Here is a 26,475-nt window from a genome sequence, read left to right as displayed (position 1 = left end):
TTTTATTTTATTTTTTAATTTAATTTATTTTCAATCCTGCTCCCCGTGTAAATGAAAAATTTTAAAAGCTAGAAGGCTAGACATAAGTTACGTGAAACAATTAACAAGGTTTGGTGATTTTTTTGGCATTTGGTAACAAACAGCAGCTGTGGTTTTTTTGAGCTAAAATGGTCACCAGCCACAATGGGTGTTTTTCCCACTGCTTCCTTTTAACGGGTTGCTAGGCAGATACTCCTCAGGTCCAGGTTAAAGAGCTCAGAGCACAGAGGAAATCAAAATCTAACTCCTGGATCCTGCTCATCATGCCTCCTCTGGCATCTGGTGAGTTTCTAAACGCCTGAGCACCTTTTTGGTTCACTGGGTATTTGTGCAGCTCAAATTCCCTCCTGATGCTCCCCAACACATACACTTGGGACCAAAGCAACATACCAATTTGCAGTGATTCATTGCAAAGTGTTAAATGCTTTTTCCACGATTGAGGTACATCACAAGTGGTGTTGATTTGTTTCTATGGTAAAGAAACTAAGCATAACGAACTCTTGATTATCCACGTTGCACACTATTAACAACAGAGCTGTGGATCTTTGCGGCGGTCTCAGGAATCTTGAGACTTTCCTGAGGTTATCTAGTTAGTGGTTTTATACTTAATCTAGTATTTCTATGATTCAGATTCCCTTGTTTTCCTGCCACCCTTTCTAAGAAAGCAAAAAGTAGTCTCCAAAATCCTTAAGCAATTGATGGCAAAGCCTTTGAAGCTGGCCCATGGGGGTTGGCTTCCAGCTCTGCCACATGTTAGCCATGGGACCTTGGAAACCCATGTAAATTCAATTTCTTCCTTTTCCTTCTCTGCAAAACACCTATTAATATTGTTGTCAGCCAGGAGCGGTGGCTCACGCCTGTAATCCCAGCACTTTGGGAGGCCGAGGCGGGCGGATCACGAGGTCAAGAGATCGAGACCATCCTGGCTAACACGGTGAAACCCCGTCTCTACTAAAAATACAAAAAATTAGCCGGGCGAGGTGGCGGACGCCTGTAGTCCCAGCTTCTAGGGAGGCTGAGGCAGGAGAATGGCGTAAACCCGGGAGGCGGAGCTTGCAGTGAGCCGAGATCGCGCCACTGCCCTCCAGCCTGGGCGACAGAGTGAGACTCCCTCTCAAAAAAAAAAAAAAAAAAAAAATTAGACGGGTGTGGTGGTGGGCGCCTGTGATCCCAGCTGCTCCAGAAGCAGAGGGAGGAGAATCTCTTGAACCCGGAAGGCAGAGGTTACAGTGATCCGAGATAGTGCCACTGCGCTCCAGCCTGGGCAACGGAGTGGGACTCCATCTCAAAAAAATAAAAAAATTAAAAATATATATATACACAAACACACACACACATATATATTATATATATATTATATATAAATATATTAAATATATTAAATATATTTTATATATGTGTGTATATATGTGAAAAACTATATGGATATTTTTATATATACTACATATATTGTCTACCTAATGAAATTGTGAAAACTAAATGAGTGTGTACACACATATTTATATACTCATTTAGTTCTACGATATAGACATATATACATATATGTATGTGTACATCTGTATCTATCTATCTATCTATCTATCTATCTATCTATCTATCTATCTATGTCTAGGATTTTCTAAGATATATATTTCCTAAAGTAAAGTCTGATGAATATTATTGGTCGATGATAAATATTACTACTGGAAAATTGAATCACTTAAATGGTTTTGGAACTCTGTACATGAAAAGAAATGTTCCTCACTCTCTAAGTCAGTGTTTCTTGATCTTCCTGTACATTGAAATCTCGTGAAGAGCTTCAAAAAAATACCGATGCTTAGGCCATTCCATCAGAGATTGAGACATAATAGTAGCTCAAGGTGTAGCTTCAGCAAATGATGTTTTAAAACTCTCATGTGATAGTAATATGAGACCACTGCCCTATGTCATAAAGGAATGACTTGACTTCACCTTTATATTTGAAGCTCAGGGAAGGAAAAAGGAAGATCCAGAAAGTAACTGCATGAGCCACAGGTCTTTAGGAGACTAGCTGACACTTTCTCACATCTTATTTTTGGCAACGACAGAACCAATTACCCCCTTCTTCTTGAAATTCTTGTGTCCCTACAAATTCCTCAGAGACACTCCCCTAGTTTTTTTTGCAGCTTCTCAAGCCACACAATCACTGCAGGTATAGCCAGGGCCTCATTCTGTTTCCATTTAGTGTCTCTGCAGTCCACCTACCACACTGTTCTCCTAAAGATCACATCATGTACCGCATCAATCAGAGCACCCTTCAGTGTATTTGGCTCCGCAGCCCAGGCTTCTCAGGACCTCACTTCTCCAGCCAGCTTTCCTGCCTTCTACTCTCCAGGAAAGATGTCAAAGAATGAAATGAACTATGTGGTTTACTGCCTCCAGGATCTCCAAAGCATTGTTTCTCCTGTTTCCAATGCTTTCCCACAGCTATCCTCTTCACTGGGGACTCCCGTCTGTTCCTCCAAATTCAGGGCAAGTGTCAAGGTTTTCTTGGCAGTACGCTTCCTTCCTTCTTTCCAGTCTGAAGAACAAAATTCTTATTCAACTGAAGTGGTTAATATATTTATCTTTCTCTGTCACCAGATTGGTTTTATTTCAAATGTTCTTTGTTTGGAATAATCTAAGGGCTTCCTGATGAAGGAAAGTTCTGGGTAGTGGTATCCCAAAATTCATTTGTTAAAAGAACCCTTTGAGATGATTCTTAATACACACTAAACTTGAAGAAATATCAAAATCAAGTCATTCATGTGTGCACATATTGAGAGGAACAATCCTTACACAGAAGCACAAACGCTCAGTTCATCTATAGTAATAAAAGGTGAAATAGACTATAGAGGTGAGGATATTGGTGCTTGGATCGATACAGGGTGAGAACTTGTGGAAATTTTCTTCAGTTGTTTCTGTGTCCTTGGTGAAATGGGAAGCACAGTAATCAGTTGAGATAAAAGATGGTGGAGGAGGTGTTGTAGATCTGATGAGAGTTAGGAACAAAAGACTCAAGGGACTAGAAAATTATAGTATGATTGCTAGGCATTATTAAAGGCATAATTGAGGTTTACAGACTTCATTTAATTGGGACATTTCAGCACTTTTTTGCTTTTCTTCAACCATGTGTAGCTGCATAGGTACATGTGAAGAGTAGGCAGTGAGTGAAGGTCTTCAAGGTTGGAGTTCTGATAAACGAGTACATTAGTAGAGATCCAAAGGGGTTGATGGTTGATGGCATATGCAAGGGAGACATTATTCTAATTGACCACAGAACATATTCTGGGTAAGGAAGAGAAAAAATTACATTAGGGCAATGAGGAAGAGTGAAATGTTGGATATAGTCAATGAATTTTAAGTTCTATTATTTCTTAAATGTTATTAAAATTAGAGACCCAACGGGAGTGAACTAGAATGTTTGGTATATTCGAGAGTGGGCACAGTAATTGATCATAACACATTCTAGGATTGACCATGAGAGTCTTTTATCCAAGAAAATAACAAGATTATTGGAGGAGAGAATGCCAAACAGCTGAGATTCTAGGTAGTTCAACAGATTATCTAGATAAATACTGAGATTACCAATGTAATTGTGAGATATTGTCAGTGAGCTAAAAATCTTTTAAGATATGAGAGAGAGTAACACAGGGCTCAGGAGATGACCTCAAAGAGAACTGAGTATTAGTGGTAAGGTCTATTGCAAGCTTTTTCTGTAAAGGGTCAGATAATAAAATTTTAGGCTTTGCCAGTCATATATAGTCTTTGTTTCCTGCTCCCGTTCCTCCCTCCTCCTGCTCTTCTTCCTCCTGCTGCTGCTCCTCCTGTTACTCCTCCTCCACTGCTACCATCACTGCTTCTTATTTTTCTTATTTTTTCCACACTGCTTTATAATGTATAAATCATTTTTATCTTAGAGTTGTACAAAAACAGGCAAGAGGTTGAATTTGGCCTGTAGGCTGTAGGTTGCTAACCCCTGAACAAAACTGGAGGTAGAAGGAATGGTCTTCAAGGAGCAGTAAGTAAGGCAAATCCCCACTTCACTCCTAGCCCTTGTGGTGTCAGGAGTATAGAGAAAGCAGCGTCCTCAAGTACTAAATTTCAGTTGTTAGAAGTTGAAGAGGAGGAAAATACAAAATGTTAGAGAATTCCACCCTCCCCATTTTTTTTTGCTGATGCTAATAAAGCTAAAGTACACTTACCTGTACCAGTCTGTCTTGTAGACCTATGTCTCAATTTGTTTTGAGAAAAACACCTGAAAGTAGAATTGCCAGATCATTGGAATTTTTGGATTTTCTCCCAAAGTAATCCCCCTGTTTTGAAATCGTATCACTGCCACTCAACTTTACTAAAAATTAAACTAATCTAAAAAGATTATCACCTTTATGAAGATAAAGTTCCAACTTTCAGAATGTTAGTTTCATAGACCTCAGTAGGCTGACACTCTGACCTGCTTCTCCTGTCTGCTTTCTGCCTTTAGGACTTTATGCCTTTGAAAACTGGATCAAATGGTAGTTCAGCTTTTAGTTCTTTTTGTCCTAAAGGCAAAAAGCAGAATATCAAAGTGTCAAAGAAAATACTTGCTTAACGTACAGATATCACAGATAACAGTTAAAAACCCAACTTTCTGACCAAGAAGGTGTTTGCTTATTAGTATCTATGTTAGTGTCACTGCTTTCTACCCTTGAAGAAGGATCAGATAAAACAATAGCACATGCCAGGCATGGATGAGTTCTAGAGATTATTTCAAAGCAGCCAACACATTTTTTATTTGTACATGGTACAGAAACGGTCAGTTTGGGACCATAATGCAACTTATGTTTCTATTCATTACCTTTAATATTAACCTACAACTCTCCTTATTTACTCAGAAAATCATTATTCCACAATTGTTTTTTAACAAATTCCTGCTGTAGATATGTGTGGCACATTCTACTAGTTGCCTGTATTATTGCTTTCTTTCCTTTCCTTTCTTTTCTTTTCTTTTATTTTTTTCTTTTCTTTTCTTTATTTATTTTTTGCCTGTTTTACAGATTAAGTGCTTTTAATTTTTTTTCCAACTTTTATCCCCTGGACTTTTTTTTTCATTTTTCATTATTTTAATAATTTTGGGGCAGCAGGTGGTGTTTGGTTACATGGATAAGTTCTTTAGTGGTAATTTCTGAGATTTTGTTGCACCCATCACCCGAGCAGTATACACTGTCCCAATGTGTAGGGTTTTATCCCTCACCACCCTCTCAACCTTCTCCCCAAGTCCCCAGTGTTCATTATATCATTCTTATGCCTTTGTGTCCTCATAGCTGAGCTCCAACTTATAAGTGAGAACATATAATATTTGGTTTCCCACTGCTGAATTATTTCACTTACAGTGATGGTCTCCAAACCCATCCAGGTTTCTGCAAATTCCATTATTTCATTTCTTTTTATGGCTAGGTAGTATTCCATGGTGGGTGTGTGTGTGTGTGTGTGTGTGTGTGTACATATATATGTTATTTGTCCACTTGTTGGTTAATGGGCATTTAGGCTGGTTCCATACTTTTGCAATTGCAAATTGTGCTGCTATAAACATGCATGTGCAAAGGTCTTTTTCATATAATGACTTCTTTTCCCTTTGGGAAGATACCCAGTAGCAGGATTACTGGATCAAATAGTAGTTCAGCTTTTAGTTCTTTAAGAAAGTTTCATAGTGTTTTCCATAGTGGTTGTATTACTTTACATTCCCACCAGCAGTGTAAAAGTGTTTTCTTTTACACTTTTGTCCACATTCATGCCAACATCTATTATTTTTTAATTTTTAAATTATGGCCTTCTTGCAGGAGTAAGGTGGTATTGTATTGTGGTTTGATTTGCATTTCTCTGATAATTGGTAACGCTGAGAATTTTTTCATGTTTCTTGGCCATTTGTATATCTTCTTTTGAGAACTGTCTATTCATGGCCTTAGCCCATTTTTTTATTTGATTGTTTTTTTGTTGCTGATTTGTTCCTTGTGGTTCCTTGTGGATTCTGGATATTAGTCCTTTGTTAGATGCATAGATTGCAAAGATTTTCTCCCACTCTGTGGGTTGTCTGTTAAATTTGCTGATTATTTCATTTGCTATGCAGAAGTGTGTTGGTTTAATTAAGTCCCACCTATTTATTTTTGCTTTTTGTTGCATTCGCTTTTGGGTTCTTCATCATGAACACTTTGCCTAAGCCAATAAGTAGAAGAAGTTTTTTCCAATGTTATCTTCTATAATTTTTATGGTTTCAGGTCTTAGATTTAAGTCTTTGATTCATCTTGAGTTGATTTTTGTATAAGATGAGTGATAAGGATCCAGTTTCATTCTTCTCCATGTGACTTGCCAATTATCCCAGCATTATTTGTTGAATAGGTTGTCCTTTCCCTACTTTATGTTTTCATTTGCTTTGTTGGCTGTAAGTATTTGGGTTCATTTCTTGGTTCTCTATTCTGTTCCATTGGTCTACATGCCTGTTTTTATAACAGTATCATGCTGTTTTGGTAACTATAGCCTTGTAGTATAGTTTGAAGTCAGGTTATGTGATGTCTCCAGATTTGTTTTTGTTTTTGCTTTTGTTTTTGTTTCACTTAGTCTTGCTTTGGCTATGTGGGCTCTTTTCTGGTTCCACATGAATTTTATATATTTTTTCTAGTTCTGTGAAGAATAATGATTGTATTTTGATGGGAATTGCATTGATTTTATAGATTGATTTTGGTAGTATGGTCATTTTCACAATACTGATTCTATGTATCCATGAGAATGGGATGTATTTCCATTTGTTTAGGTCATCTATGATTTCTTTCAGTAGTGTTTTGTAGTTTTCCTTGTAGAGATCTTTCACTTACTTAGTTAGGTATATTCCTGAGTATTTAATTTTATTTCGTTTTTTGCAACTGTTGTAAAAGGGGTTGAGTTCTTGATTTGATTTTCAGCTTGGTCACTGAGCTGGTATATGGCAGAGCTACTGATTTGTGTAATTTTATTTTGTATCCTGAAACTTTACTGAATTCATTTATCAGACCTATGATCTGATGAGTCTTTAGGGTTTTCTAGGTATAATCATATCACTGGCAAACTGTGACAGTTTGAGTTCCTCTTTACTGATTTGGATGCCCTTTATTTCTTCTTCTTGTCTGATTGCTCTGGCTAGGGTATTGCCTTATTTTTTAAAATAAAAAACTACAATTTGCCCAACTACTAAAATTCTATTTTGCAAAATTCCTTGTGACACTGTCCTAGAAAATGAAATATAAGAAGTCTCTTAGTTGGATGTCCTGAGATTACTACTGCTTTTCTGATAAAATAAAATTACCTCAAATATAGCTCTTCTGCCATATCCCTTCTCTGCCTAGATAGAATATTTAGATGGTACTCAAAAATACAATAATTATAAGTATGCACACAAACAGACACTGAGGATGGTGAGTATATTAGTCTGTTTTCACACTGCTGGTAAAGACATACCCGAGACTGGGAAGCAAAAGGGGTTTAATGGACTTATAGTTTCACATGGTTGGAGAGGCCTCACAATCATGGGGGAAGGCAAGGAGGAGCAAGTTATATCTTACATGGATAGCAGCAAGCAAAGAGAGAGAGAGCTTGTGCAGGGAAACTCTCATTTTTAAAACCATCAGCTCTTGTGAGACTTATTCTCTATCATGAGAACAGCATGAGAAAGAGTCGTCCCCATGATTCAATTACCTCCCACTGGGTTCCTCCCATGACACTTGGGAATTGTGGGAATTACAATTCAAGATGAGATTTGGGTGGGGACACAGTCAAACCATATCAGTGAGTACAAAGATAGAAAAAGCTTTAGTCCCCGATAATGATGTGGAGCTTCTGCACCATCTGAAGACTGCCGTAGTTGGGCTTCTTTATAATTAGAATACACTACATAGTTCATAGTCAATACAAGTAATTCTGCCCAGCATTAAATATATTCCATTTTATTTATTTTTCTCCCTGCAATATTGGGATGGGATTTTCAGAGATTAAAATTTTCTTTGATTTTTCTATCATTGGCCAGTGACTTCCACATCTGTAGTCTTTGGCTGTTAGGTAAGTTTTCATCCCAAATATTTCTTCTGTCTTTACTAAACTTCAGTTTCTTTACCTTTCCTCAAATAAAAAGCAGCTAATTCCCCAAAGTACCACAGTGAGACATATATATATATATATATATATATATATATATATATATATATATTTTAGCATTGATTAGTTTAACACTTGGTACCTGAATTCTAAAAGTGTTACATAGAGAAATTTACTGTGGTAATAAATTGACATTTCACTGAGACAACTGCTTTTGAAAAGAATTGGCATTTAATTCATATCTGTGATTAGGAATGTTTCAGGTTGTAAATGAACATTGATTAAAATCTGGACATTATTCAGACAGGCAATATTTGCTCACATTTATTCTCCTGCATTGTAAATAGTAGCCAACACACAAAAATAAAGTATACAAGAATGTAATATTTTTAAAAATAAGATTAACAGTGTAAGAAGGAAAATTTCAGAAAAAGCAAATAGACAATGTAGAAAATTGAAATGAAATCCCACAGTAAGAAAAAAAAACAGAAAAGTGACTATTTAAGAATTATGCTACATGTGGAACTTAATTAGACCATTCTAAGAAAGGCCAATTTCTAATGCAAATTTTCTGAGGTTTTGAGATTTACTTTATTTTAAAAAATATGTTATAGCTACATGTTTTACTATAGATTTTCCTTTAGCCACTCAATATACTGATTTATAAGTCTGTGACTAATTTTAAGTTCCAGAATTGAAAATGCTCCATGGAATCCATCCTCAACATGGTTATGAGTAACCTGAACTCCAGCGTTGCGAAGTCGGGTGACATACATGAGTCCATCATCTCTTAAGGGATCATATTGACAGGTGATGACATAGGTCAGGGGTAAACTATGTAATTTTTTGTCATCAGCCAACAAAGGGGCTGCCCTCACATCTAGGAACCCTGGATATTTTTTAGCCAGCTCAGAACTGCCATAATTTGGGTTGTTATAAACATGTCCTTTTATAAACCTCTCAGGGAGCAGGGAACTCCAATTAACAAATTTGAAGAGATGACTTGATTCCACAGGTACATGTTGTCTGGAAAGCATGGCTTTTTCAAGTGATCTATCAGTGGTAAAATATTCACTCCAGAATCTGACCATGAGTGATTTGGATAGAATTAGAAAATTTGAATTTTCTTGATATGATGGTAAATCTACATCAAGAGGCTGAAGGGCAGGATAAATTAAAGCCTGGATCTTGAGTTTGATCTTGACATCTGGGTCATCAAGGAGCTGAGAAACAAGATGATTTGCACAAATCATTTTCATTTAAAACAATAAAGTAGCCCTAATAAGATTATCTATCTATCTCTCTTGTCTTTATCTATCTATCTATTCATGATCTCAAAAAGACTTAAGTAATAAATGAAACATACCATCACAACAAACTTTCTAACATTCGAAATGGGTTTCTAGAGCTAGATATTCATCAGTATTTTCAACTTAAGGAAAATCATCTGTCATATATGCTTTATGGATAATACAAAAAGATCTAAGTGATCATTACAAAGTCAATCTCCTATACTTTCTACTAGGAATGATAACCAGAAGAACTGCATAAATATTCTCTTCTATTCATGTAAGAGTATATTAAAATAGGCCTGGTATTGTGGCTCAATCCTGTAATCCCAGCACTTTGGAAGGCTGAAGTGGGTGAATTGCTTGAGGTCAGGAGTTCGAGACCAGCTGGCTAACATGGCAAAAACCTGTCTTGACTAAAAATACAAAAATTAGCCAGGTGTGGTAGCACACACCCGTCATTCAAGCTACTCAGGAGGCTGAGACACAAGAATTGCTTGAACCCGTGAAGTGGAGGTTGCAGTGAGCTGAGAAAACACCACTGTACTCCAGCCTGGGAGACAGAGTGAGACACTGTCTCAAAAAAAATTATTAAAATATACCAGTATATTAATAAGCTTTGCTATGAAGAAGAAGGATCACTTAATAGAGGTTTCTGACATGGCTTTGATGCTAAAGTGACATGTTACTTTAGGAGATTTGGGCAAGACTTCTCTGTGAAATGGTCTATTAACATCATCTTCTATATCAAGTCTATTGTGCTAATATTTGTAATAATCAGTCTGTAAAAAGAGATATACCAATACCAGGTAGGAAAAAAGGAGACTTATAAGAATGAAATATTACAAAATATGTTTTAAATTGTGAAAACATATAGGTTAAAAAATAATTTTATGTTTTCAAAGTGTATAATATACTATAAAAGATGTATAGAACTTCTACATAAAATTACAGATATTATTAGATGTAACCTCAAATATTTTGCAAATTGTGGTATTTATCTACATTTTAACTATAATTATCAAAATAGACCATTTTGGAGACTATTTGTAAAGATTGGTACAAGTTGCCAAGCATTTTTATATAAATTTATTCATATGACCCTCAAACAACTCTTTAAAGTTGAAAGAGTTCATTTTTCTTACAGGAGAGAAAATGAATATTTATTTAAAGAGATTAAGCCAGTATCAATTCTAGAAATTACTGCATCTCCAAGTTTCCTGATGTCCAATCTAATGCTTTTGCTGCTACATTATGAAATTTATCGTAATGATTAGAAATCTACCTGTGAAGTTTCAAATACTTGTTCTGTCTTATGATTGAAACAAAGTGCAATTATAAATCTTTACTTTTAAGAATATTGTTCAACAGATTCTAGCAGTCAAAATGCTTTTAAGTGTGAAAAATTATAAGTAAATGTAATTAACAAAACCAATAACAGCAATGTTTTAAAATTGCTTTAGAACCCTCATTTGTAACTAAAGTCAACTAATAAAATCTAACCTTCTACATACATTCTTAGAGAGAAGATCTTAGGTAGCTCCTTCTCCTGACTGCCACTCCATGGGAAAATAGTCCCTTTCCGACTACTACATGGGAAAAGAGTTTAGATGTTTAAACAATCAATAGCAGTGTTTCTTCATCATAAAAACAAAATCTATTCTACATATAATCTGGGGCAAAAATGCCATTTATTATTATTATATCATCATTAAATGACGATAAAAAGATCTGATTTTACATCTACATACAAAAATCTTTTGAATTCTTCATATTTCTTCTTTGTAAGTAGCATGGGAATCTTTGAATGTGTTGATAATTTTCTAAAAATAGGATTATTGTTATGGTAATAGAGGAATATGCCATCAAAGGTTCTATGAATTCGTCTGAACCTCTAATAGGGTAATAGGATCATTAGTCTCACAATTACATGATCTCATTCACCTACTTAGTATAATATTTTACTGACACATATTATTTTATTGTTTATGCTTTTAAGAGACAGGACCTTACTCTGTCAACCAGGCTGGAGTACAGAGGCATGATTATAGCTTACTGTAACCTTGAACTCCTATGCTTAAGAGATCCTTCCGCCTCAGCCTCCTCAGCCTCCCAGGTAGCTAGGACTACAAACTCACACTATTATGCCAGGCTAATTTTTCTTTTCTTATTATTTATTTATTTATTTATTTATTCATTTATTTATTCCTTTATTTTTGTGGAGACAGGGTCTCACTGTATTTCCCAGGCTGCTATCAAACTCCTGGTCTCAAGTGATCCTTTTGCCTTGGTCTCTCAGAGCACGCTGGGATTGCACTTCTGAGCTACCACATGCAGGCTATAATTTCAAATTAATGATTTATCCAAAGAGTTAACATTCCCTTAAGAAAGAAAAAAAAATCTATGACAGAAGCAGAGATTGACATTATAATGTTTTAGTCATTTCTTCTCAATATTCTCTTTAATAGTTTCAAAAAATTAATATCTTCTATTTGCATTTATATTTTAATACATGCATTAAATATGTTTATAAGTAGACTATTTTTAAAAAGCATAGAAACTATCAACATCATACCTGTTGAGTCACTGCTGCAGCTAAATTCCCTCCTGCACTATCTCCAGAAATACCGATTCTCTCAGGGTTCACACCGTATTTTGCAAGAACTGTTTTACGTAAGAACCAACTTAAGGCGTTATATACATCTTCAAATTGAATTGGGAAATGATACTTAGGTGCTAATCTGTAGCTGTAGAGAGAAAACATAGTTCACACATTTTTTTGTTTTTATTAGAACATAATATATTATTGGTGCAAAATAATGGCAAAACCGCAATAACTTTTGCACCAACCTAGTACATGCTGGAAGTGCACATAAGTATATAATTTCTTTAATTTTCAAACTAAACACAGCCACATAATCAGCACTCAGATCATGAAATATAACATTTCCAGCATCCCAGAAACCTTTTGTTTACTCTCTTTAATTCCTAAAGTAACCACTAATTTGACATAACAGCATAAATTAATTTTGCCTAGTTTTTGCCTTTAAATAAATGAAATCATATAGCATATACTATGTATCTGGTTTCAATTGTTCAACATTATGTTTCTGATCCTCATTCACATTGCTTCTACCTTCCTGTATAGTACTCTATTGTTTGAATATACCACAAATCATTCAGCCATTAACATGTTGACGGGCTAAGTGAAATAAGCCAGTCGTGGAATAACCAATACTGTATGTTTCCACTTATATAAGGTGTCTAAAATAGTCAAATTCATAGAATCAGAGTGAAACTATGGTTGCAAGGGCTGTGGGGAGGAGGAAATGGGGAGTTACTGATCAGCTGGCATAAAGTTTCAGTCAAACAAGTTGAATAAGCTCTACAGATCTGCTGTAGAGTCAAAAATAATGCAAATTTAAAAATTCATTAAGAGGGTAGATCACATATTAAATATTCTTGCAAATAATTAAACAAACAATAAATACTAAATAAATATTTTTCCAGATTAAAAAAATGTTATGGGGATTTAGACTGCTTGCAGTCTTGGGCACAAACAGTGCTGCTATGAATATTCTAGTACATGTTTTTTTTGTGATCATATGGATGTATTCTTGTTGATATATACCTGTGCTACTGATAGTAACAGAGGTATGCATAAGCTTTACTTAATAATGTCAAAGAGTTTTGCTAAGTAGTTTACCAAGTCATTCTTAAACCAGAGCTTATGGAAGTGCTGTTGATTCAAAACCTCATCAACACTTGGTATTTTATGTCTTTCTCATTTTATCTATAATTTTGAGTATATAAAGGTATCGCAATAGTCTTAATTTGTATTTTCCTGATGTATACAGTACATTTTCATATATTGTTTGATGATTTGGATATCCTTTTCTGTAAATTGTCTTTCTGACTCTTTCCCCTATACTTCTATTAATTGGTAAGTGTTTTTATATTTTGGATTTGAAAAAGTATATATGTATTTAAAACTGTTTAAAGTACATATATGTCTATACCCACATATATACACACACACAAACTTTAAGATTTCTGCTAATGACAAAGTCTAGCTCTGTCGCCCAGGCTGGAGTCCAGTGGCACGATCTCAGCTCACCGCAACCTCCAACTCCCAGGTTCAAGCAATTCTCCTGCCTCAACCTCCCGAGTAGCTGGTGCCCACCACCACACCTGGCTAATTTTTGTATTTTTAGTAGAGATGGAGTTTCACCATGTTGGCCAGGCTGGGCTCGAACTCCTGATCTCGTGATCCACCTGCCTCGGCCTCCCAAAGTGTTGGGATTACAGGCATGAGCCACTGCACCCGACCTGAATTTTTAACATAACCATTTTACTGAGACATTCATAACCCATGAAATTAACACATTATAAGTATGCAATTCAGTGATTTTCAATATATTCAGAGTTGTGCAATCATTGCCACAATCAATTTTGGAAGATTTTCCTCACGCTGAAAGGAAACCCTATACCCATTAGTAGTCACTTCTCATTTCTCCCCATCCTCCAAACCCAACCATAGGCAACCATTAATCTACATTCTGTCTCTACTCATTTGCCCTATTTTGGACATTTTCTATAAATGGAATCACAAAACTTGCCATTTGTGACTGACTTGTTTCATCTAGCATAATATTTTCAAGATTTGTCCATACTGTAGCAGTCCTTCTATTAACAAATGAATAATTAACTGATAAATGGATTAATAAAATGTGGTATATTTACACAACTGAATATCTGTATAGATATGCCGCATTTGATTTAAATATTTGATTGAATTTTAAATATTCAGTTGTATAGATATACCACATTTTATCCATCTATTTATCAGTTCATGAACATTGGGTTGCTTCCACTTTTAAGGTTTATGAATAATGCTTCTACAAACATACAAGTTTTTATATGGGCATGTTTTCATTTCTCTTGTGTATACACCTAGAAATGGAAATACTGGGTCAATATGGTAACTCTGTTTGACGTTTTAAGGAGCTGTCAAAGTGTTTATTCGCACCAGTAGTATAGAGAATTCTGATTTTTCCATGTCCCCACCAACACTTGTTATTATCTTTTTAAATATATATATTATACCCATCCTAATGGGTGTGAAGCGGTATTTCATTGTGGTTTTGACTTGCGTTTCTCTAATGACTAATGATATTGAGCATCTTTTCATGAGCTTAATGGTCATTTTAATTTAAATAGAACCAAAATTATCTATCTTTTAATGTTGGAGTTCTTCATCTTTAATATCAATAAAATGAGAATATTTGAAGGTAAGGCATACATTTCATACATATTTTAAAGTATATTTTATCTTTCAAGTGCATGTGATTTATTAGTCATTTCAATGAATCAAACACAGGTGTAGGTCTTATCCTGTAATTTGACTTGCCATATTTAAGAAAATTCTCTTTAAGAATAAAGTTGGAATGCAAAACACCATAAGCCTGGATTTTCTAACTGCATTTTACAAAATATTATTCTAGCCACTACATTTATGAGTGATCACATACAACCAAATATTGATCAAGATTATGTCCCAACATTATAATAATGATTTAACTTGACAAATGGGGATGAGTATGTAATTTTTTAACTGTTCATTTACTTTCTGAAATTTCAATTTAAATATATACTACTCTGGCATGGGTCTACCCAGCAATCCACCCCTAATTTTACTGTCCCTAAGTGCTCTTTCCATAAGTGGATTATTTAACACAATTTTATATGAACTCATCTATTTTGTTTAATTTGATAATAAATTTTTAATATACTTAGTGCAGTGTATAGCACTTGGTGAGCCTAAACTGTAGGCTATATTTTAAATATAAAAATTTTAAATATTTAAAATTATATAGCCTACAGTTTAGGCTCACCAAGTGCTATACACTGGGCTAAGTCTGTTTCAAGGATGTTATCACTTACTCTTCACAATGACCATCTGAGATGGAAATTATTTATGATGCACTTTTATAGATGACCCTGTGACTCCAGGGCACTCATTTTTAAAGACTGTGAATTAAGGATTGAAAGGAAATATCATTCAGGTAATTATGTCCATAAATGATACAGTTTGAATTTATGTGAAAACAATTTGTTTTTTTACTTTTTGTTGTTTCTTTTTGCCTAAATAACACGTGTACACACATATACAGATTTTTTTTTTCTCAGCTCTAATCAGGTCAGGCCTAGCACTCACTTGCAATTGCCTACTTAGTGTCATCTGAGAAACATTTATTTTTGGCATAATCATGCATCGGCTGAGAAAGCTGAGAGAATTGACTGAGCGTGGTGGCACACGCCTGTAATCCCAGTATTTTAGGAGGCTGAGGAGGGCAGATAACTTGAGGTCAGGAGCTCGAGACCTGCCTGACCAACATGGTGAAACCCCCATCTCTACTGAAAATACAAAAATTAGCTGGGCGTGGTGATTCGCGCCTGTAATCCCAGCTACTCGGGAGGCTGAGGTTTGAGAATCACTTGAACCCAGGACAGAGGTTGCAGCGAGCTGAGATCCTACCACTGCACTCCAGCCTAGGTGACAGAGTGAGACTGTGACACACACACACACACACACACACACACACACACACTCACAACAAACAAACAAAAAAAGAAAGCTGAGAGAATCTTGGCATGTCAGGAATCTGGCCAGAAAACCAAACAGCACAGCTCTTACTTGGTTGATATGACGACAGCATCAAGTCGGTCTGCTGTCCATCTTGACAGCAAGTCATAATCATTTATAGCTGAAATAAAAGGATAAAAGCAACATATTAGTAAAATAGACAAACGAAGACAAGGCTGTTTCCTTCACAAAAAAATCCTGCTGCACTTCTTTCACGTTCTGGAAGTTCTGTTTTACCTTAAAACAGGAGAGACAAATTTAACACTGTATTTATAAGAAGCCATCCATCCACGACTCAGTGGAATTCAAGTTTCCCAGCGAACCTCCTAATGCTCTCCCTGCCTTTTATCTTTTGTCTTGCACATTTTGCCATTGATCCTTCTATGTCAGACTCATTCTCTAGATTAACCCAGCTCTGTTACTGGAAGGAGGTAATGATTTGGCTCTGTTTTAGATGATGGGTATACAAAGATAAAAAGACAAGTCGCTAACTTGACCAACATGTTGTCAGATATGTGAGCCAAGGAGATGCAGACAGAATTGTAGCAACATAGAAGGATCACCTAAGTCTGCACGGGACAATAGAAAAGGCACCTGAATATAAGTGGAATAGAACTAGGTCCCCTTAAACAAACACTAGAACTTACTGCTTGCATCTGTACTACTACTTTAAGAATATACTTAGCTGAGGCCTGTCTTTGCCTCTTTTTCTCTTGTCTAAGAGGAAGACGTAATACTCTTTTTTTCCATTTCCAACCTTCCTCTCTATATCCAATTATTTTACTAGTGCTCTAAATTTTCTTCCCTTTCATTTCCTCTGGGATGTGTATCTATCAGTCAACACTCCCAGCCCATTACTTGGCTAACGTATTTCTACTTATTACCTTCATTTATTTCAGTCTACCAACTTGTTTATATTTCTCCTGCACAAAAATAAAAGAAAATGCTCTTACTTAGCTCTCGTTTCAATCTATAATTTTCTTGCTTATTTCACAACTAAGTCCTTTTAAGGCCAGCAATTATTCTTTTTTTTCTTTTTTAGACTTTAAGTTCTAGGGTACATGTGCACAACATGCAGGTTTGTTACATATGTATGCATGTGCCGTGTTGGTGTGCTGCACCCATTAACTCATCATTTACATTAGATATATCTCCTAATGCTATCCCTCCCCCCCTCCCCACAATAGGACCTGGTGTGTGATGTTCCCCTTCCTGTGTCCAAGTGATCTCATTGTTCAATTCCCAGCTATGAGTGAGAACATGCGGTATTTAGTTTTCTGTTCTTGCGATAGTTTGCTGAGAATGATGGTTTCCAGCTTCATCCGTGTCCCTACAAAGGACATGAACTCATCCTTTTTATGGCTGCATAGTACTCCATGGTATATATGTGCCACATTTTCTTAATCCAGTCTGTCACTGACGGACATTTGGGTTGATTCCAAGTCTTTGTTATTGTGAATAGTGCCGCAATAAACATAAGTGTGCATGTGTCTTTATAGCAGCATGACTTATAATCCTTTGGGTATATCCCCAGTAATGGGTTGACTGGGTCAAATGGTATTTCTAGTTCTAGATCCTTGAGGAGTCGCCACACTGTTTTCCACAATGGTTGAACTAGTTTACAGTCCCACCAACAGTGTAAAAGTGTCCCTATTTCTCCACATCCTCTCCAGCACCTGTTGTTTCCTGATTTTTTAATGATTGCCATTCTAACTGGTGTGAGATAGTATATCATTGTGGTTTTGATTTGCATTTCTCTGATGGTGAGTGATGATGAGCATTTTTTTCATGTGTCTGTTGGCTGTATGAATGTCTTCTTTTGAGAAGTGTCTGTTCATATCCTTTGCCCACTTCTTGATGGGGTTGTTTGTTTTTTTCTTGTAAATTTGATTGAGTTCTTTATAGTTTCTGGATATTAGCCCTTTGTCAGATGAGTTCTGGATATTAGCCCTTTGTCAGATTGCAAAAATTTTCTCCCATTCTGTAGGTTGCCTGTTCACTCTGATGGTAGTTTCTTTTGCTGTGCAGAAGCTCTTTAGTTTAATCAGATCCCATTTCTCAATTTTGGTTTTTGTTGCCATTACTTTTGGTGTTTTAGACATGAAGTCCTTGCCCGTGCCTATGTCCTGAATGGTATTGCCTAGGCTTTCTTCTAGGGTTTTTATGGTATTAGGTCTAACATTTAAGTCTCTAATCCATCCTGAATTAATTTTCGTATAAGAAGTAAGGAAAGAATCCAATTTCAGCTTTCTACTTATGGGTAGCCAATTTTCCCAGCACCATTTATTAAATAGGGAATCCTTTCCCCATTTCTTGTTTCTCTCAAGTTTGTCGAAGATCAGATGGCTGTAGATGTGTGGAATTATTTCTGAGGGCTCTCTTCTGTTCCATTGGTCTATATCTCTGTTTTGGTACCAGTACCATGCTGTTTTGGTTACTGTAGCCTTGTAGTATAGTTTGAAGTCAGGTAGCGTGATGTCTCCAGCTTTGTTTTTTGACTTAGGATTGTCTTGGAGATGCGGGCTCTTTTTTGGTTCCATATGAACTTTAAAGCAGTTTTTTCCAATTCTGTGAAGAAACTCATTGGTAGCTTGATGGGGATGGCATTGAATCTATAAATTACCTTGGGCAGTGTAGCCATTTTCACAATATTGATTCTTCCTGTCCATGAGCATGGTATGTTCTTCCATTTGTTTGTGTCCTCTTTTATTTTACTGAGCAGTGGTTTGTAGTTCTCCTTGAAGAGGTCCTTTACATCCCTTGTAAGTTGGATTCCTAGGTGTTTTATTCTCTTTGAAGCAATTGTGAATGGGAGTTAATTAACGATTTGACTCTCTGTTTGTCTGTTACTGGTGTATAAGAATGCTTGTGATTTTTGCACATTAATTTTGTATCCTGAGACTTTGCTGAAGTTGCTTATCAGTTTAAGGAGATTTTGAGCTGAGACAATGGGATTTTCTAAATATAAAATCATATCATCTGCAAACAGGGACAATTTGACTTCTTCTTTTCTTAATGGAATACCCTTGATTTCTTTCTCTTGCCTGATTGCCCTAGCCAGAACTTCCAACACTATGTTGAATAGGAGTAGTGAGAGAGGGCATCCCTGTGTTGTGCCAGTTTTCAAAGGGAATGCTTCCAGTTTTTGCCCGCTCAGTATGATACTGGCTGTGAGTTTGTCATAAATAGCTCTTATTATTTTGCGATATGTTCCATCAATACAAGGCCAGCAATTATTCTTACCATTTTATATTCTTCTGTCTCTCTTTTTGCTTGCTGTGATGTGTTTCTCTGTGAATATCCGTCATGTCAACAAGTCTCTCCTCAACAATATTAACATAAAAAGTTCAACATCCAAGAGACATACTTCCATCCTACTTACTTGACATTTCTACACAATCCAGTACTTTTATTATTTCGTCTTTCTTGAGGTTCTCACCTTCTTTGGCTTTCTTTTCATTTTTGACTTTTTTGACCACCTCAGTGCTTTGCTGTCTGCTTATTCCTTCACCCAACAATTTTGTTTGCATTCCCCAGAAATCTGTTCTCACCCTCCCAGTCAGCCTGTCAGAAACAAGGCACTCATTCAGGTGTCTCTCTCATTTTTTTCTGTCTTTTTTTTCATCTAACTTCCCACATCAATGGACAAATCTGCTTAATTTCAAGCTTGTAACATTTTCTTTTCAGGACTAATTTATTCTTCCTCTCTAGAGTTCAGAGTTCTTAACTTAGTAGGCCCAGTCCAATCTTCACTCCTCCAGTTAATCTATACTGTATTCATTGGAGGTAAACAGATAAATATCAAGAGCCCTAGAGCTCAGGTGGGTTAGGTGATTTTCTCACACAATTGGGACTTTTATCCTAGTGCTTCCACTTCTAAACGTTTTTCTCTTTCTGCTGTAATTCTATACATCAAGAAATATACAACCTTCACACCCAATCTTGGTTACTCTTGCCAAATAAACTAAGTTTAGCCTACAGTTGCCTCTTTCCATAGTTTAAAGGTTTCTCGATACATAGTGAGTTGTAACTTAATTGGATGTGTAATCTACTCTTGTCCCAATCACTGAGTTTCAGCCAAAGGTAACCAACTTGTCAAATCAGTTTCAAATAAGGCAAACGCTGAGCTGTAACCAATCCGCCTATTTCTGTACCTCACTTCTGTTTTCTAAATGTCACTTTCCTTTTTCTATTCGTAACTCTTCTTCAACCATGAGGCAGCGCTGAAGACTCTCTGAACCTATTCTGGTTTGGGACGGTGCCAATTTGTCTAAGGTTTTTCTTCTAACATTCTGGCCTATTATTTCCTACATTTATCACTTTAAAACACACTGCATTTTTTAGTTATTTATCAATTGATTAAAGATTGTCTCCATTAGAATGTAAGCTCCAAGAAGACAGGAAGACAGGAATTATTATTATTATTATTATTATTATTATTATTATTATTATTAATTTGAGGCAGAGTCTTGCTCTGTTGCCCAGGCTGGAGTGCAATGGTGCGATCTTGGCTCACTGTGACCTCCACCTCCTGGGTTCAAGAGATTATCCTGCCTCAGCCTCCCAAGTAGCTGGGATAACATGCACCTGCTACCATGCCTGGCTAATTTTTGTATTTTTTTTAGTAGACACGGGGTTTCACCATGTTGGCCAGACTGGTCTCAAACTCCTGATCTCAAGTGATCCACTCGCCTTGGCCTCCCAAAGTGCTGGGATTACAGGTGTGAGGAAATTTTGTCTATTCAAAAATATATTCAAAGATCTCAAAATATTACCAGGCATATAGTACCCATGAGTAAATGGATGAAAACATTAAATGGTTCTGTAACATCAAGTGGAGAATGATAGAAATAACACGGCTTTCTTAGAGTAATTGCAATAAATAGAAAAAAAAAGTGTCTTCTCACCTCTACCTGGGTTGATGAGGAAATGCATATGCGGAAAAGAGTGATATAAAGATTCAAGGAAAAGTAAAACTTTGCCATCAGAACAAAGTACGAGAAGATAAAAGAGGCATTAATGTCCATGCCAAAGGGCATGTGTACCTACTGAAGACTTAGTAAAATGTTTGCGAACTACCTCAGTGACAGAGATTTTTCAAAGCATTCACTTACCAGCACTTCCCATGCACCAGCCTCCACCATGGATATAAAACAACCCCCTTCTTAGTACTTCAGACTTTCTCTTTGGCACATATACTCGAACAAGAATGTTGTTGAATTTTGTCTCAGTCACAGTGACATTTTCATCTGAGGTTGGTGGGACTTCATAAAAGCTCCAGACAACCTTCAAAGAATCCATAATGTGGTGAAGTCCCAGCAGCTCCACAAATGTAGCCTAAAAATGAAATTCAAAAACATCTTAAAATTCAAGTATCAAATGGCAAAGAGATCTATGGACTCACAGGTACACATTAATCCTTAATAAACTCAAATGGAATGAACTAAATTTTCATGCATGAATCTTGTTTGGTCCTTTTAAAAGAAACCAGAAATTCGAAGGTGATGCCTAGGGTGGTTCTTAAAAAAGAGGGAGTATACTGTGAAGGAAATAAAAATATTTCATCCCAAAATATATCTCCTTGACATATTGCAAGGTGGCTTTTCAGAAGGGCTGGAAATACAAGAATAGCTGGAAAGCTTTTCTTTTGTGAAGGTGATTTGCATCTGCAGAGAAAATCTGCATTAATGCAGGCTTTCTCTGAGAGCCTTCATTTGTCCAGATTTGGGAAAAATCTACTGAGAATCTGACACCTTTAAAGGTCTGAAAGAAATTTTTACCATCTATTCTCTCTGAGGGCTACTACCTATGAGGATCCATGTACCTAACAAGACCACTTTTACTAACCATGTCTCCTCTTCTCTTCTTCCCATAACCTGTCTTGCCACCATAACATTTTTTGGCCAAGCCATCATTTTTTCTGTAACCTCAAGATAGTTTAAAAATAAAAATAAAAATAAAAATAAAAGGTCACCCATCTGGCCATTTCTTTGAGATTTTATATTTTGTAAGTCTATTAAGTATGCTAAAAAATGTATATGCCTTTTTCTTCTATTAACCAGACCTGTCAGTTGACTTTCAGCAACCTTCAGAGAGCAAAGATGAAGTTTCATATTGACCCCTGCTACTGATTTAGTTCCTATTTCACTAAAATGTGTCAGGTTCTCTACCAAGCTTTAGGGTTTCAGAGATGAACCAGACAAATGCTCTTCTCAAGCATCTCAGAGTTAAGTGTGAAAGACAGATAAATAAATGGTTACCAAACAATGTAAATATATTACAGAGCTCTGTACAAGGTACTTTGGGAGCAAACAGCAGGCAATTACAAAGAGCTACCTGGGAGTAGCAACTGGAAAAGCAATTTTATCTGAGACTTGAAATAAATACCTTTTCCTAAGTCTTTTGCTAACCAAGTAAGAAAAGGAAAAACCCTGGCAGGTCGAGGAACTGGTTTAGTTTAGAAATAGGGAGGTGCAGTGAGGTGTGGCTATGCAGCTGGTTGTACGTGGGAGCTGAGAGTCAGGGTTGGGAGGGAAGGAATGAGTGGGAGAAAAAGGGAGGGCAGCTTGCATGCCTGCAGCCCATCCTTTCACTGTAGAATGAGTCAGTTCTGAGCACTCTATTGTTGTCATCTCAGTAATATTAACAACTTGCTTATACGGGAGGAAGATAACATTTTCATATCCATGTCAGATAGGAGGAAAGTGAGCCCAGGAAGGTTAAATATGTCATCTATGCCTACACAGCTAGTAAATGATATTTACCAGGATTCTCAATCTAGTAGTTTGATTCTTGATGTAATGTTCATAATGTAAACATTTAATAAAGGGTATGAACACTCAAAGATTGCCAGACATTTCAGAGAAGCCAGCAAAACTAATCAGGAAAAAAGGGACAAACCAGGAGCATAATTGACCACAAAAAAGCAAGCAAACAAACAAGCAGATAATTCAGGAATAAGAAAAAGCATTAAAACAACCTTTAAAAAGTATATCTACTGAGAGCTCTGAAAATATGTTACTTTCATAAATTGTGAGCAGAATGTAAGTGAATTAATGAATGAATGAATTAAAAGGCTAGCAGATAAGAATATATATATAATTGCTTAAATAAATAAAAAATTAATATAAAGACTCCAAGAAAAAAAAATCAAAGACCTCTCACATATTGTAGCACAGACAGCAAATATGAGGGAAAAAAATGTGTCCCTTTCTTAAAGATCTTTAATAGTTCTGCATCACATACAGAATTAAATCAAAACTTACTACCAGTGCCCACAAAGCACTGTATGATGTGACTTCTAACCTCTCCAAACTAATTGCAACAATTTCCCCATTAAACCCAAATGTTTCATATGATTTCTTGGACTTGTCAATATTCTGTAGCTGGGGTTTTTGTACTTGCTGCTGTCTCTGCTGGAAAACATTTGTCTGAGCACTTAGAACGGTTGGTTTCTTTTCATTCTTCTGGTCCCTAAGTAGATGTTTCCTCTTCAGAATGGCTTTTTCTTGCCATACATACAGTATCCCACTCTTGCCTTCTGCCCAAATTACTCCTTTTTTCCATCTTACCTCCTTCAAGGTACTTCTCATGAATTAAAATCATTTATTCATTTAATTCTAATTTATATTTTTTCTCCACCACTAGAATGTCAACTGTGTGGGGACAGACCACTTGTTTGCCTAATAGGATTTGACAGAGTTGAATTGTTGAATAAATGCATAGTAAAAGATTAATCCAGGAGTTACAACATTCATTTGGTTTAAGTTCTGAAAAGAGATTTTTTTTTTAATGAAGATAATAAAGTAACCAAAGAAGTAATAGTAAAATATCCTCAAGGATCCAGAGAGAGCTACACCTTTTTAGTTTGCCAGCATTCAAGCTGCCCTGGCAAGCAGCCAGTTGCCAGGACACCGAGGTCTCCCTCCCCTTCTCATTTATGCATATTGTGCCTCTCGTGGTTAATCCTAGGCATGTGCCAACCAGCCTGCCTATTGAATCTTTTCTTGAGAACTTATTTACGTGTCCTTAGTCTATATTCTGAATTCTAAAGATAAATGCATAAAAATCTATAACCAACACAGTGCTGCATAATCAGATGATCTCTAATTTGAGTATAAAATTTAGGTAACAAACCATACCTAAGATAATAATTCAAAGGAGAGCCACTATCGTGACATTAAAGCTACCTAAACAAAGTACTTTTTAGTAAAACCTATTCAAATGACTCCTTGCTTGCTGTTCTTGATAGCTTTTTAACATGATTCCAATACATAAGACAGAAAACAAACGACGTTTCTAAGTAATATATTGTCAGAGGCCACAGCGTTTATTTTAAAAGATGAATAAGTCAAAAAATCAAAAGAATAGAATCTTGAAAAACTTAATTCTCTGGGTCAGTTCGTGGTGTATGCACATCTGAATTCATAAAATTCCAAACTTACCAAATTTTCTATAGTTTTCTGATGTGCGTTTATCCACATCAATCTCCATGGCTCCTCAATGTTATCTGAGAGAGGCGTATAAATATAATATGCTATGAGGATCCCCCCAATCAGAAGGTACAGTGATTTTCTTCCCATGGTGTACGTCCTGCTTCTTGGTCTCTAGAAACACAGAAAGTAAACTTACATGATGTGTCTGAATAGTGTACTTTAATAAGTAGTGTGCTTCAGCTCCACCCAAAAGCTTTATCTTGCTCTTCTGAATATAGAGTTGCTCACTTAGTTTAAGGGTTGGCATAATAAGGTCAAAATTTTATCTGTTATCCAGATACACTTGTGTTAAGTGCAACTTCAAGGTTTAATGAGTAACAGGAAACTAGGGCAAAGTTTGTCAATGATCATAGTGTTATTTGTATTCCAATAAACAGCATGTATTGAGTAATAACTTGGGAAAAAATTCTTTAACTCTAACAAAATTATCCATAGAAAACATACTGAATTCAGCATCTTTGTTTTAAAATAGCTTATCATGGAAAAAACAAATTATATATATACACACACACACATATATGTACATATACATACATATATATGTATATACACATTATACGTACATATATGTGTATATACATATATACGTAAATATGTATATACATATATACATATACATGTACATATATGTACGTATACATGTATATACATATATATATATGTATATATATTACAGGCCTGCGCCACCATGCCTGGCTAATTTTTGTATTTTTAGTAGAGACGGGGTTTCACCATGTTAGCCAGGCTGATTTCGAACTCCTGACCTCCAGTGATCTGCTTGCCTCGGCCTCCCAAAGTATTGGGATTATAGGCATGAGCCACAGCGCCCGGCCAAATATATTCTTAGTGTTGAGAGTGTAGAAAACAAAACAGCTATTATTTCTGCCCTTATAAAATTTAAATTATCTTGTCAGAGACAGAAATATTGGTAATTCAATCTGAAAATTTTTTGAGAGGGAGATTATAAAAATAATAATGATAGTAATGATAATAGTAATAGTGGACATTTATTATTTATTCTGAGATTCAAACCCTATGTTAAGTGATTTGGATATATAATCTGAGTCCAGACACCTATAAGACTAGTACTATTATTTTCTCAAAATGAGTAAAATGAGTTTTCAAAAGTCTAAATCACTTGGCCAAGGTCATTATACTTCAAGTACTAAAGCCAGAAAAAATCAAGGTAGCTCGGAGAGTACATAGAAAACATTTTCAAACAACTTATTTTTTTCCAAGATCTTGTATATACATATATATATGTTATACAATAAAAATGCACAAAAGAAAAATAATAATTGTAAGGCATAATTGGAAGGACAGCCAAGAAAGAAATGAGGCCAATAGACCCAAGTTCAGGCAAGCTGATTTATTGTCAGTCCTGCCCGGCTACCTCCTGACAAAAGCAGAGGAAGCAGCCCTGCTTACAGGCTATAGCAAGGTTGTACAGGGTGTAGAAACGGGTCAGGGTAAAGGAAAAAGAAAAGGTTGGGGGCGGGGGTCCTTTGTGCCAGGTGTCTGACAGCTTCCTGGGGATGTTTTTCTTGCCAGCTCTGTTGTGTAAGGTAGACGTCTTGACCACATCCTGAAACAGCTGGCCTCTGGTCAGTCACAGGTGGGTTTGGGGTAGGGGGTTTTACTTTTGGCCTTTGGGGCTTAGGTCTATGGTAGGGGAAAACAGTCCAGTTGGGTGGACCCTAACAGTAATAATAAACCAGATTCCTACATTGCTAAGCTCACTGATGTTGACACCTTCGTGTATTTACTGTTATAACTTTTTTAATACATACATAAATCTTTCCTGGCTGAAGCCTGGAGTAAATAATTTCTTCAAGGAGTCCTGGTTTCCTTTAGTGGCAAATGTTAGTAAAGAAAAAAATCTTGACATTATATGTAGTCATTGGTACTA

At 36.1% G+C, this 26,475-nt stretch overlaps 1 protein-coding gene across 1 annotated transcript; it reads right to left on the bottom strand.

Annotated features, from left to right (window-relative positions):
• Positions 1-8,345: 8,345 nt before the first annotated feature.
• On the bottom strand, positions 8,346-24,793 carry LOC105463706 (arylacetamide deacetylase). Its single transcript, XM_011710937.3, has 5 exons — positions 24,516-24,793; positions 21,186-21,408; positions 16,123-16,192; positions 12,001-12,172; positions 8,346-9,359 (listed from the first exon to the last, which is right to left on the bottom strand). The coding sequence occupies exons 1-5, from the start codon at positions 24,651-24,653 to the stop codon at positions 8,763-8,765; spliced, it is 1,200 nt and encodes a 399-aa protein (XP_011709239.1). The 5' UTR covers positions 24,654-24,793; the 3' UTR covers positions 8,346-8,762.
• Between the last annotated feature and the right edge of the window lie 1,682 nt (positions 24,794-26,475).

Source organism: Macaca nemestrina, chromosome 2, assembly GCF_043159975.1.
Source record: "Macaca nemestrina isolate mMacNem1 chromosome 2, mMacNem.hap1, whole genome shotgun sequence".
Classification (NCBI taxonomy): Eukaryota; Metazoa; Chordata; class Mammalia; order Primates; family Cercopithecidae; genus Macaca; species Macaca nemestrina.
The sequence above is the reverse complement of the archived record's forward strand: the minus strand, read 5'-3'. Positions and strand labels throughout refer to the sequence as shown.